Source organism: Mauremys mutica, chromosome 4, assembly GCF_020497125.1.
Source record: "Mauremys mutica isolate MM-2020 ecotype Southern chromosome 4, ASM2049712v1, whole genome shotgun sequence".
Classification (NCBI taxonomy): domain Eukaryota; kingdom Metazoa; phylum Chordata; order Testudines; family Geoemydidae; genus Mauremys; species Mauremys mutica.
This window is the reverse complement of record NC_059075.1, coordinates 140,860,949-140,873,782: the sequence shown is the minus strand read 5'-3', so window position 1 is coordinate 140,873,782 and position 12,834 is coordinate 140,860,949. Positions and strand designations below refer to the sequence as shown.

The window sequence follows — 12,834 nt, the reverse complement described above, 5'->3', positions numbered from 1 at the left end:
GCTCCTCTTGCCAGCAGTGACTTTGTCCTGTGTGTCTTGCTAGAAATTTAGTCCCCAGCTGTGAAATTTGCTGAAATGGTGGCTTGTCTCAAAGTTCTCATGATCTCAATTTAAATCCTTGTGTGTGTCTGACACAGCGAGTGAGGCAAAGGGAAGCAGCAAACAGAACAGAAACACACCTTCACATTGAGGGTGGGGCTTGCTCTAAGCTCCAGATGCTGTACAATGAAGTGATGCCTCCCCCAAAAGGGAGTAGTTGGGGGAGAGTTCTGCTGATTTGTGTTTCCATTCACACCTTCAGGACACTCAGTGAGACAGTCCATTGCCAGATCTCTGTCTCTAAGGAGGGCAGGGCAGGATGCAGGGGATCAGCTATCACAGTGATGAGCACAGTCTAGAGATCAGGGGTGGGTGGATATTTGTATGTTCCCCATTCACAGCTGAAAAGTGACCCCAGGATTCAAAGGAAGTTTATTTTTTAGCCTCCAGACACAACCCTACCAGACGTTGATCATCTCAGTTACCCTGCAGTCAACCCTGATTCACACTTACCCTGTATGCAGACTGGAACAGGAAGATCCCAGGTTCCGTCATCTCGACACTGAATCTGACGGCTGCCAATCAGATAGTAGCCAGGATCACATTCAAACCTAACCGTGTCCCTGGGTCTATAGACAGGTCCACGTCCAGCTACTTCTCTTCCATGCTGGATTTCTGGGGCGATGCAGAGAACCTCTGAAATTGAAAAGGTGCAGAAGGAGTCACAATGCACCAGCAAGGGGTGCTGTTCAGTGGGTGCTTGATACCTGTGCTCTGCACTGGCTCCCTACCAGTTTCTGGGGAGAGTTGATCATGTTGCTTTTAACCTCTAACATGCAAACGCTTTAGTGCTAGCCTGCCTAATACCACATCCCACAGGTACCACACTGCTCCTCTCGTGGTGAATAGAGGCCCCAGGTGGTTCCCTCTCAGTGAGAGAGAGAGAGAGCAGAGCTGGTGGGAGAGCTCCCTGTGAGGGGCCCTCAGTTTGGCACCTTGGTCTTCAACAGTACTGGCCTGTTAGCCTTTGGGGGACACACTTTCCTCTTCACACAGCATGTAGCAAGGGTGGGGATAGCGTGTCTGTCTGTGACTGTGAGGGGAGTGTGAGATTAGTTGATGGTGTTTCTAATTTATGTCAAGGGTGCCCAGGGTATCAGACAAGTGCAGCTTTTCAATATTTCACTAACATGGTGTGTGTGTGTGTGTACATAGGAGTGCAGAGTTTGCATACAGCACATTTATTTTCAAAAGCATTTATTTCACCCTGTCTCTAATTAAATGGAGCTTAAATTCCCTGCTATTAAATTTGTTGCACTGGTGACCTTGTCTTTTGAGTTAAATCCTGTGGTAGGAGCTTCTTCCTCTTAGTTCTAGGTGACAGAACATAAACGCACCTTCACACCGAGGCGGGGGAGGGCTCCATGTTCCAGATGCCGTACAATAAATAGATGCCTGCCCAGTAAGGGAGTAGCCGGGCTCACAGCTGTAATTTACAGACGTTCCAGTGGTGAACACTGCCAAGTCCCGGCTGCTGGGCTTCCCGTTGGCGATGGCTGGAGGAGAGGGACACTGCAGCACTGCAGGGGGGGAAGAGAATCTTAACTGAAGCAGAGCTCATACAGGCTGATCTCCAGAAGGGAAAAGATCCACATGCTTGTGTTGAGTCGTGCCCCAACGCAACAGCAGTGAGGCAAATGCACATCAAGGGTAAAGTTACCGACCTTCAACCATTCATATCCCCCAAATACCTATAAAACACAATGACTCAGTCGTGCTTCTTGTAACCCTCAGACATTTTCCCAGCCACCTTAGTAAGGGGCCAAGGGTTATTTCCACTGTGTATTTTGTGTTTACATTGGAAATGCTGCCACTTTAGGACTATTTATTAGTCGGTAGGGGCGATCCATAAGTTCCCTTATCTTGGGAGGGGGGTTAAGTGGGCAAAGCTGACCAGGACTCAGTTCTTCAGGGATCTTTTTGGAGAGTGGAAAAGTCCAGATACTACGGAGTGGAGCCAGGGAAACACTGGGATAACTACAGAGATGTTTGCATTTTCTTTTTCAGATCTCAAACTAATCCTAAATTCCTTTTGGCCTCCACACTCAGCCCTGCCAAATCTTGCTCATCACAACAGAATCAAAGATAACCCACCATCAAAGCCTTACTCACACTTACTTCTTTCACAGACAGGGACAGGAGGATCCCATCTACCATCATCTTGGCATTGAGTCTCTGGGCTGCCACTCAAGGTGTAACCAGGGTCGCATTCAAACACAACAATGTCTCTGGGTCTGTAGGCAGGCTGTACCCCATTTGTTCTGCCATTCTCCACTTCTGGGTTTACGCACGTGGCTGAAAGGGAAAGCATAACAAACCCTTTAGACTCTAACGCATGTGTGAGATGGAATGGACTGAGCCATTTCCTTTCATAAGTCTTTCACAGTGCTTCAATTTCATAACAATTTATACAATCTGACGCCCTCTTGTCACTTTTATCAGTTCTTTCAGCAAGAACATTACCCAGCTGCAATCGCAGAACCATTCACCACTGGTACAAGTGGACACAAAGCCACTGAAGTTAAAGGAGCTTCTCTTGCCAGCAGTGACTTTGGCCCGTGTGTCTCACTTGAAGTTTAGTCCTCAGTCTCGGAATTTACTGAACTGGTGGCTTGTCTCAAAGTTCTCATGGTCTCAATTTAAATCCTCTGTGTGTATCTGACTCACAGAGTGAGGCAAAGGGAAGCCGCAAACAGAAGAGAAACGCACCTTCACATTGAAGTAGGAGGCAGTTCCAAGCTCCAGAAACTGTAAAATGAAGTGATGCCTCCCAAAAAAGGGAGGAGCCAGGATCACAATGATAATTTACAGACACTCATCACTCAGAAAAAAAAATCAGACTCCTTTAAAGCATCTCAAGTTGGACAACCAAAAATCACTGGACAATTTAGGCTCACTATTCAGTGTGTTACATTGCAAGTACTTACTGCCTATTGCTTTTTATGAATCTTTAACTCATATGTAACAATCTCGTCCCCACCCCATTATAGAAAAGAGCTTGACTGAAAGACTCGTGTGAGGGGGAAAAAGAAAAGAAGGTTCCATGATTATTCCACATGCAGGAACTAGCGGGTCGCATTCCACATCCAAGGGAAGAGTGAAAAGCATGTGTAGTTACTGGAAGAACTGCTCATAATTGATACAAATTTCAAGTTAATTGTTGAGTTCACCTGCAGAAGCAGAAGTACCTGCAAAAGCTGCGGTGGACCAAGAAGTTATTGAATATCATCTTGTAAATCACTTCCAGTTCCCATTTCAAGATGGGACAGAAATGAGGATCCTGAGCAGAGGAAGATAAAAGTGCCCTGCTTTCACTTTTAAGTAGAGATAAGAAATATCCCTACGGCAGATCCAGGGCTCTTGCCAACTTGGGTCACGTCTCACAGCTGGTGCAGTTTGAGGAATCCTGACCCCCCAACACATTGTGGGATCGCACAAGGATTGCAGCAAACAGAAGGCACAAAGTTACTCACCTGGCACCCCCACTGCTCTCAGAGCCCTGTCAGCACTGCCCTCAGCCTGGTTCATTTCTTATTCTCTAGGTCTGTTACTATCTATTCAGACCGTCCACCTCTCCCCTCAAACTGATCTGTCAAGTCTCTTGATCTGAGGTGAGCAGCAGGCAGAACAGATCCAGCCTGGATTAGTGGTTTAGGTGCTCAGAGTTGAGACAGAGTGGGGAACCCCTTTGTAGATACATAATACAAACAAATCAGAGTTCTGACACTTGCCTGGCTCACAGACCGGCAAGGGTGGATCCCACGTGTCATCAGCTTGGCACTGACTCAGACTGTGACCCTTCATGGTGTAGCCGGGATCACACTCAAAGGTAACACTGTCTTTATACGAATAGACCTGTCTGTCACCAGATACTCTCCTTCCATTCTGGATTTGTGGGACTGGGCATCTAACCTCTGAAAAAGAAATGCTTTAGCTGAAACAGGGCCAGAGAAGAAGAAAAAAATGCCTGCAGCCTACGCAGCTCTCAAGCCTTGTTTAGCCTTTTCCATGTAACTTGTTGCACTAGCCCAGGGGTTCTCAAACTTCCTTACACCACGACTCCCTTTCGACAACAAAAATTACTACACGACCCCAGGACGTGGGAACCAAAGCCAAACCCCAAGAGCTTCAGCCCCAGGTAGGGGGCTGTGACATGAGCCCAGCCACCCAGGGCTGAAATCCTCGGGCTTCAGCCCCAGGTGGTGGGACTCAGGCTTTGGCTTTAGCTCCAGGCAGAGGGTCTTGGATTTCGGCTTCCATCTCAGTTACTCAGGAAACAGACTTGATTCACGCTTACCCTGTATGCAGGCTGGAACAGGAGGATCCCAGGTTCCTTCATCTCGGCACTGAATCTGACGGCTGCCATTCAGGGTGTGGCCAGGATCACATTCAAACCTAACCGTGTCCCTGGGTCTATAGACAGGTCCACGTCCAGCTACTTTTCTTCCATTCTGGATTTCTGGGGCGATGCAGAGAACCTCTGAAATTGAAAAGGTGCAGAAGGCGTCAGCCTGCCCGGCAAGTGGGGTTGTTCAGTGGGTGCGTGGCAGCTGTGCTCCGGACTGGCTGGGGAGAGTTGATGGTGTTGCTTTTAACCCCTAAATTACAAACACTTTAGTGGTAGCCTGCCTTAAACCACATCCCATGGGTACCATACTGCTCCCCTTGTGGAGAATAGAGGCCCCAGATGGTTCCCTCTCAGTGACAGAGAAAGCAGAGCTCCCTGTGAGGGGCTCTCAGTTTGGCGTCTTGCTCTTAAACCGTACTGGCCTGTTGGCCTTTGGGGGACACACTTTCTTCTTCATTTAGCATGTAGCAAGGGTGGGGACAGTGTGTCTGTCCGTGAGCGTGAAGGGAGCATGGAGATTAGTTGCTGGTGGTTCTAATTTATTTCAAGGGTGCCCAGGGTATCAGATAGGTGCAGCTTTTTAATATTTCCTTAAGGTGGTGTGTGTACGCTTAGGAGTGCGGAGTTTGCACATAGCACATTTATTTCACCCTGTCTCTATTTAAAGGGAGTGTTAATTCCCTGCTATTTAATTTGTGGCACTGGTGACATTGTCTTCTGAGTTAAATCCTGTGGTAGGAGCTTCTTCCTTTTAGTTTAAGGTAACAAAACATAAATGCACCTTCACATCGAGGCGGGGGAGGGCTCCACGTTCCGGATGCCGTACAATAAATATATGCCTGCCCAGTAAGGGAGTAGCCGGGCTCACAGCTGTAATTTACAGACGTTCCAGTGGTGAACACTGCCAAGTCCCGGCTGCTGGGCTTCCCGTTGGCGATGATTGGAGGAGCGGGACACTGCAGCACTGCAGGGGGGGAAGAGAATCTTAACTGAAGCAGAGCTCATACAGGCTGATCTCCAGAAGGGAAAAGATCCATATGCTTGTGTTGAGTCGTGCCCAATGCAACAGCAGGGAGGCAAATGCACATCGGGGGTAATGTTACCGACCTCCATCCAGTCACATCCCACCAAATACTTATAAAGCACGATGACTCAGTCATACTTCTTGTAACCCCCAGCCATTTTCCCAGATGCCTTAGTAAGGTCCAAGGGCTATTTTCCACTGTATATTTTGTGTTTACATTGGAAATTCTGCCACTTTGGGACTATTTATTAGTTGGTAGGGGCCATCCATAAGTTCATTTATCTTGGGAGGGGGGTTAAGTGGGCAAAGCTGATCAGGACTCAGTTCTGCAGGGATCATTTGGAGAGTGGAAAAGCCCAGATACTATGAAGAGGAGCAAGGGAAACACTGGGATAGCTACAGAGATAGTTGCATTTCCCTTTTCAGATCTCAAACTAATCCCACAGTCCTTTTGGCCTCCATACTCAGCCCTTCCAGTATGGCCTACCATACTCAACACAATGGGATCAAAGATAACCCACCATCAAAGCCTTAGCCTTTGTCTACACTGCGAGTTTAGGTAAAATTTAGGAGCGTTATATCAATTTAACCCTGCACCCGTCCACATGACGAAGCCGTTTTTTTCAACTTAAAGGGCTCTTAAAATCGATTTCTGTACTCCTTCCCTGACCAAGGGATTAGCACTGAAATCGACATCGCTGGGTCAAATTTGGGGTAGTGTGGGTGCAATTTGATGGTATTGGTCTCCAGGAGCTATCCCAGAGTGCTCCATTGTGACCACTCTGGACAGCACTTTGAACTCAGATGCACTAGCCAGGTACACAGGAAAAGCCCCGGGAACTTTTGAATTTCATTTCCTGTTTGGCCAGCGTGGCGAATTCAGCAGCACAGGTGACCATGCAGTCCCCCCAGAATGTTTCTGCGTTCCTGCTATCATCTCCATCCCTGAGGTTATCGCAGATTAGAAGGTGAAAAGAACGCACTTGCGATGACATGTTTTCCGAGGTCATGCAGTGCTACCGCACTGATAGGGCACAGCATAATGCATGGAGGTATTCAGTGGCAGAGGCCAGGAAAGAATTGCTGTGTTGCTTAATGGCAAAAGTATCATGCCTCGCTAGCAATCCTGCCCGAGCCAGGTCGCTGTGTCAATCTTGGGCAGGGGCATGACCGCTTTGTGAGCAGGAAGGATTGCACTCTATGGATTGCTTCTGTAGCTAGAGAAAACATTCCTGTGCATTCAGCAAAGTCTGTGACAAAAAAAGAGTAGCCCCGTAGTGTAGTGGTGATCACATTCACCTAACACATGAAACATCACCAGTTTGAAACCGGGCGGAAACAGGTCACTGTTCCTTTTTCTGACTCCTCTCCTGCATTTTTAGTCTTAGAACAGACCACACTGTGAAATTTTACTTTGAATTATATCAGTTATGAATTAAATAATATGGAAGCTCTCTCTCAGTTATAGTCCCGGGTTCCTTACCCTTTCAGTTGCTCTGATAAATTAACATTTTTGTTAGGGGCGGGGAAAAATTTTCATGAAGCTTTTATAGGGACTAAAGCTATCTAGGACTCTGAAATAATCTTAACGTGGCCCATAGAGTGCAATCCTTCCTTCTGGATTTGTCATTCCACAAGTGGAACTGCTCCTTAGTACCGTCCAGGTTTCATGAGCCATGGGAGCAAGGGGCAGGCCGGGGTAGGTGTGACCGCGTGGTAATGCCGGCTGGGAGAGCAGCCTGAGGGAGAAGCCTCCAGCTCACAAGATATTCCAGGCAGGTGCCAGGGCTGAATCTCCATGAGACGAAACTTAAAGAAGAGAATGACCTGGAATCACTCCCATTCAGTGCTCTAAGAGGAGGATAGCCATGTCTGTCCAGGCACCCCTGATTGACCTCACCAAGGTCTGCCAGCTGAGCAGGACCCCGGCAGTCAGGAGCCGGCGGACGGAGCCCCAGACCGGCAGCAGGCTGAGCCGCTCAGCCCGCTGCCGGTCTGGGGCTCTGTCCGCCAACCCGCTCAGCCCACTGCCTGCCTAGGGTTCCGATCATCCAGGCAGGCAGCGGGCTGAGTGGGTCCGGTGGACAGGTCCCTGGAAAAAAGGCACGAAACTACTGTCTTCTGTTGCTTTCATGGAGGTAGTGGGGGGCTGACGACATGTACTCAGAAACACCCGCGACAAAGTTTTTGCCCCATCAGGCGTTGGGAACTCAATCCATAATTCCAATGGCCGGTGGAGACTGAGGGAACTATGGAATAGCTACCCACAGTGCAATGCTCCGAAAGTCAACGTTAGCCTCGGTACTGTGGATGCACTCCGCCGAGTTAATGATCTTAACTGGGGACACACACAATTGACTGTATAAAATCGATTTCTAAAAAATCGATTTCTATAAATTCGACCTAATTTCATAGTGTAGACATACCCTTAGTCACACTTACTTCTTTCACAGACAGGGACAGGAGGATCCCATCTACCATCATCTTGGCACTGAGTCTCGGGGCTGCCGCTCAAGGTGTAACCAGGGTTGCATTCGAACACAATGATGTCTCTGGGTCTGTAGGCAGTCTGTACCCCATTTGTTCTGCCATTCTCCACTTCTGGGCTTACGCATGTCACTGAAAGGGAAAGCATAACAAACCCTTTAGACGCTAATGCACATGTGGGATGGAATGGACTGAGCCATTTCCTTTGCTAAGTCTTTTACTGTACTTCAATTTCATAACTATTTCTACACTCTGACGTCCTCTTGTCATCTGTATCAGTTCTTTCAGCATGAACATTACCCGGCTGCACTCACAGAACCATTCACCACTGGTACAAGTGGCTGCAATACCACTGAAGTTAAAGGAGCTCCTCTTGCCAGCAGTGACTTTGTCCTGTGTGTCTTGCTAGAAATTTAGTCCCCAGCTGTGAAATTTGCTGAAATGGTGGCTTGTCTCAAAGTTCTCATTATCTCAATTTAAATCATCATGTGTATCTGACACAGCGAGTGAGGCAAAGGGAAGCAGCAAACAGAACAGAAACACACCTTCACATTGAGGGTGGGGCTTGCTCTAAGCTCCAGATGCTGTACAATGAAGTGATGCCTCCCCCAAAAGGGAGTAGTTGGGGGAGAGTTCTGCTGATTTGTGTTTCCATTCACACCTTCAGGACACTCAGTGAGACAGTCCATTGCCAGATCTCTGTCTCTAAGGAGGGCAGGGCAGGATGCAGGGGATCAGCTATCACAGTGATGAGCACAGTCTAGAGATCAGGGGTGGGTGGATATTTGTATGTTCCCCATTCACAGCTGAAAAGTGACCCCAGGATTCAAAGGAAGTTTATTTTTTAGCCTCCAGACACAACCCTACCAGACGTTGATCATCTCAGTTACCCTGCAGTCAACCCTGATTCACACTTACCCTGTATGCAGACTGGAACAGGAAGATCCCAGGTTCCGTCATCTCGACACTGAATCTGACGGCTGCCAATCAGATAGTAGCCAGGATCACATTCAAACCTAACCGTGTCCCTGGGTCTATAGACAGGTCCACGTCCAGCTACTTCTCTTCCATGCTGGATTTCTGGGGCGATGCAGAGAACCTCTGAAATTGAAAAGGTGCAGAAGGAGTCACAATGCACCAGCAAGGGGTGCTGTTCAGTGGGTGCTTGGTACCTGTGCTCTGCACTGGCTCCCTACCGGTTTCTGGGGAGATTTGATCATGTTGCTTTTAACCTCTAACATGCAAACGCTTTAGTGCTAGCCTGCCTAGTACCACATCCCACAGGTACCACACTGCTCCTCTCGTGGTGAAGAGAGGCCCCAGGTGGTTCCCTCTCAGTGAGAGAGAGAGAGAGCAGAGCTGGTGGGAGAGCTCCCTGTGAGGGGCCCTCAGTTTGGCACCTTGGTCTTCAACAGTACTGGCCTGTTAGCCTTTGGGGGACACACTTTCCTCTTCACACAGCATGTAGCAAGGGTGGGGATAGCGTGTCTGTCTGTGACTGTGAGGGGAGTGTGAGATTAGTTGATGGTGTTTCTAATTTATGTCAAGGGTGCCCAGGGTATCAGACAAGTGCAGCTTTTCAATATTTCACTAACATGGTGTTTGTGTGTGTACATAGGAGTGCAGAGTTTGCATACAGCACATTTATTTTCAAAAGCATTTATTTCACCCTGTCTCTAATTAAATGGAGCTTAAATTCCCTGCTATTAAATTTGTTGCACTGGTGACCTTGTCTTTTGAGTTAAATCCTGTGGTAGGAGCTTCTTCCTCTTAGTTCTAGGTGACAGAACATAAACGCACCTTCACACCGAGGCGGGGGAGGGCTCCATGTTCCAGATGCCGTACAATAAATAGATGCCTGCCCAGTAAGGGAGTAGCCGGGCTCACAGCTGTAATTTACAGACGTTCCACTGGTGAACACTGCCAAGTCCCGGCTGCTGGGCTTCCCGTTGGCGATGGCTGGAGGAGAGGGACACTGCAGCACTGCAGGGGGGGAAGAGAATCTTAACTGAAGCAGAGCTCATACAGGCTGATCTCCAGAAGGGAAAAGATCCACATGCTTGTGTTGAGTCGTGCCCCAACGCAACAGCAGTGAGGCAAATGCACATCAAGGGTAAAGTTACCGACCTTCAACCATTCATATCCCCCAAATACCTATAAAACACAATGACTCAGTCGTGCTTCTTGTAACCCTCAGACATTTTCCCAGCCGCCTTAGTAAGGGGCCAAGGGTTATTTCCACTGTGTATTTTGTGTTTACATTGGAAATGCTGCCACTTTAGGACTATTTATTAGTCGGTAGGGGCGATCCATAAGTTCCCTTATCTTGGGAGGGGGGTTAAGTGGGCAAAGCTGACCAGGACTCAGTTCTTCAGGGATCTTTTTGGAGAGTGGAAAAGTCCAGATACTACGGAGTGGAGCAAGGGAAACACTGGGATAACTACAGAGATATTTGCATTTTCTTTTTCAGATCTCAAACTAATCCTAAATTCCTTTTGGCCTCCACACTCAGCCCTGCCAAATCTTGCTCATCACAACAGAATCAAAGATAACCCACCATCAAAGCCTTACTCACACTTACTTCTTTCACAGACAGGGACAGGAGGATCCCATCTACCATCATCTTGGCATTGAGTCTCTGGGCTGCCACTCAAGGTGTAACCAGGGTCGCATTCAAACACAACAATGTCTCTGGGCCTGTAGGCAGGCTGTACCCCATTTGTTCTGCCATTCTCCACTTCTGGGTTTACGCACGTGGCTGAAAGGGAAAGCATAACAAACCCTTTAGACTCTAACGCATGTGTGAGATGGAATGGACTGAGCCATTTCCTTTCATAAGTCTTTCACAGTGCTTCAATTTCATAACAATTTATACAATCTGACGCCCTCTTGTCACTTTTATCAGTTCTTTCAGCAAGAACATTACCCAGCTGCAATCGCAGAACCATTCACCACTGGTACAAGTGGACACAAAGCCAATGAAGTTAAAGGAGCTTCTCTTGCCAGCAGTGACTTTGGCCCGTGTGTCTCACTCGAAGTTTAGTCCTCAGTCTCGGAATTTACTGAACTGGTGGCTTGTCTCAAAGTTCTCATGGTCTCAATTTAAATCCTCGTGTGTATCTGACTCACAGAGTGAGGCAAAGGGAAGCCGCAAACAGAAGAGAAACGCACCTTCACATTGAAGTAGGAGGCAGTTCCAAGCTCCAGAAACTGTAGAATGAAGTGATGCCTCCCAAAAAAGGGAGGAGCCAGGATCACAATGATAATTTACAGACACTCATCACTCAGAAAAAAAAATCAGGCTCCTTTAAAGCATCTCAAGTTGGACAACCAAAAATCACTGGACAATTTAGGCTCACTATTCAGTGTGTTACATTGCAAGTACTTACTGCCTATTGCTTTTTATGAATCTTTAACTCATATGTAACAATCTCGTCCCCACCCCATTATAGAAAAGAGCTTGACTGAAAGACTTGTGTGAGGGAGAAAAAGAAAAAATGGTTCCATGACTATTCAGCATGCAGGAACTAGAGGGTCGCATTCCACCTCCAAAGGAAGAGTGAAAAGCGTGTGTAGTTACTGGAAGGACTGCTCATAATTGATACAAATTGTGAAATTCAGCTGAGGAAGCAGAAGTTCCTGCAAAAGCTGCGGTGGACCAAGAAGTTATTGAATATCATCTTCTAAACCACTTCCAGTTCCCATTTCAAGATGGGACAGAGACAAGGATCCTGAGCAGAGGAAGATAAAAGTGCCCTGCTTTCACCTTTAAGTAGGGTTAAAGAAATTCGTCCTCAGGCAGACCCATGGTTCTTGCCCCACTGTGTCACTTCTTGCAGCTGGTGCAGTTTGAGGAATCCTGACCCTCAACGCATTGTGGGAAAGCACAAGGATTGTAGAAAACAAAAAGGATAAAGTTACTCACCTGGCATCCCCACTGCTCTCAGAGCCCTGCCAACACTGCCCCAAACCTGGTTCATTTCTTATCCTCTAGGTCTGTTCCTAATAATTGGGACTGTCCACTTCTCCCATCAAACCAGTCTGTAAAGTCTCTTGATTTGAGGTAAGCATCAGGCAGGACAGAACCAGACTGGGATAGTGTTGGAGGAGCTCACAGATCAGACAGAAAGGAAACCTGTTTCTAGATACATAATACGAACAAATCAGAGTTTTGACACTTGCCTGGCTCACAGACTGGCAAAGGTGGATCCCACGTGTCATCAGTTTGGCACTCACTCAGCCTGTGACCCTTCATGGTGTAGCCGGGATCACACTCAAAGGTAACACTGTCTTTATACGAATAGACCTGTCTGTCACCAGATACTCTCCTTCCATTCTGGATCTGTGGGACTGGGCATCTAACCTCTGAAAAAGAAACGCTTTAGCTGAAACAGGGCCAGAGAAGAAGAAAAAAATGCCTGCAGCCTATGCAGCTCTCAAGCCTTTTTTACACTTCCGTAACTTGTTGCACTAGCCCAGGAGTTCTCAAACTTCCTTACACCAGGACCCCCTTCTGACAACAAAAACTACTACACGACCTGGGAGGGAGAACAAAGTCTGAGCCTGCCCAATCCCTGCCGTCCCAGACAGGGGGACCACAGGCAAAGCATGAACCCCAGCGCCCCAGGCTGGGGAGCCATAGCCCCAGGGAGGTGGCCTGTGACCTGAGTCCAGCCACCCAGGGCTGAAACCTCGGGCAGTGGGACTCAGACTTTGACTTCGGCTCCAGGCAGAGGGGCTCGGGCTTCGGCTTCAATCTCAGGCACTAGCCTATATTATTCCTACTTGAAAATACAGACCATTGTGGGAAATGTGGAGGGCCACCCTGAGAGGAGGAGATGGAGATACACTGGTAACAGCGTAGGTTCCTTCATAG

At 47.9% G+C, this 12,834-nt stretch overlaps 1 protein-coding gene across 1 annotated transcript in view; it reads right to left on the bottom strand.

Annotated features, from left to right (window-relative positions):
- The window catches only part of CR1 (complement C3b/C4b receptor 1 (Knops blood group)), a 70,716-nt gene that overhangs the window by 33,593 nt on the left and 24,289 nt on the right, over nt 1-12,834 (bottom strand). The window contains exons 20-29 of the mRNA XM_045014444.1: nt 12,141-12,323; nt 10,540-10,716; nt 9,759-9,941; nt 8,877-9,059; nt 7,914-8,090; nt 5,229-5,411; nt 4,397-4,579; nt 2,218-2,394; nt 1,437-1,619; nt 553-735 (exon numbers count right to left, since the gene is read on the bottom strand). Of these exons, the coding sequence (XP_044870379.1) occupies nt 553-735; nt 1,437-1,619; nt 2,218-2,394; nt 4,397-4,579; nt 5,229-5,411; nt 7,914-8,090; nt 8,877-9,059; nt 9,759-9,941; nt 10,540-10,716; nt 12,141-12,323 (1,812 nt within the window). The remainder of the gene's footprint in view (nt 1-552; nt 736-1,436; nt 1,620-2,217; nt 2,395-4,396; nt 4,580-5,228; nt 5,412-7,913; nt 8,091-8,876; nt 9,060-9,758; nt 9,942-10,539; nt 10,717-12,140; nt 12,324-12,834) is intronic.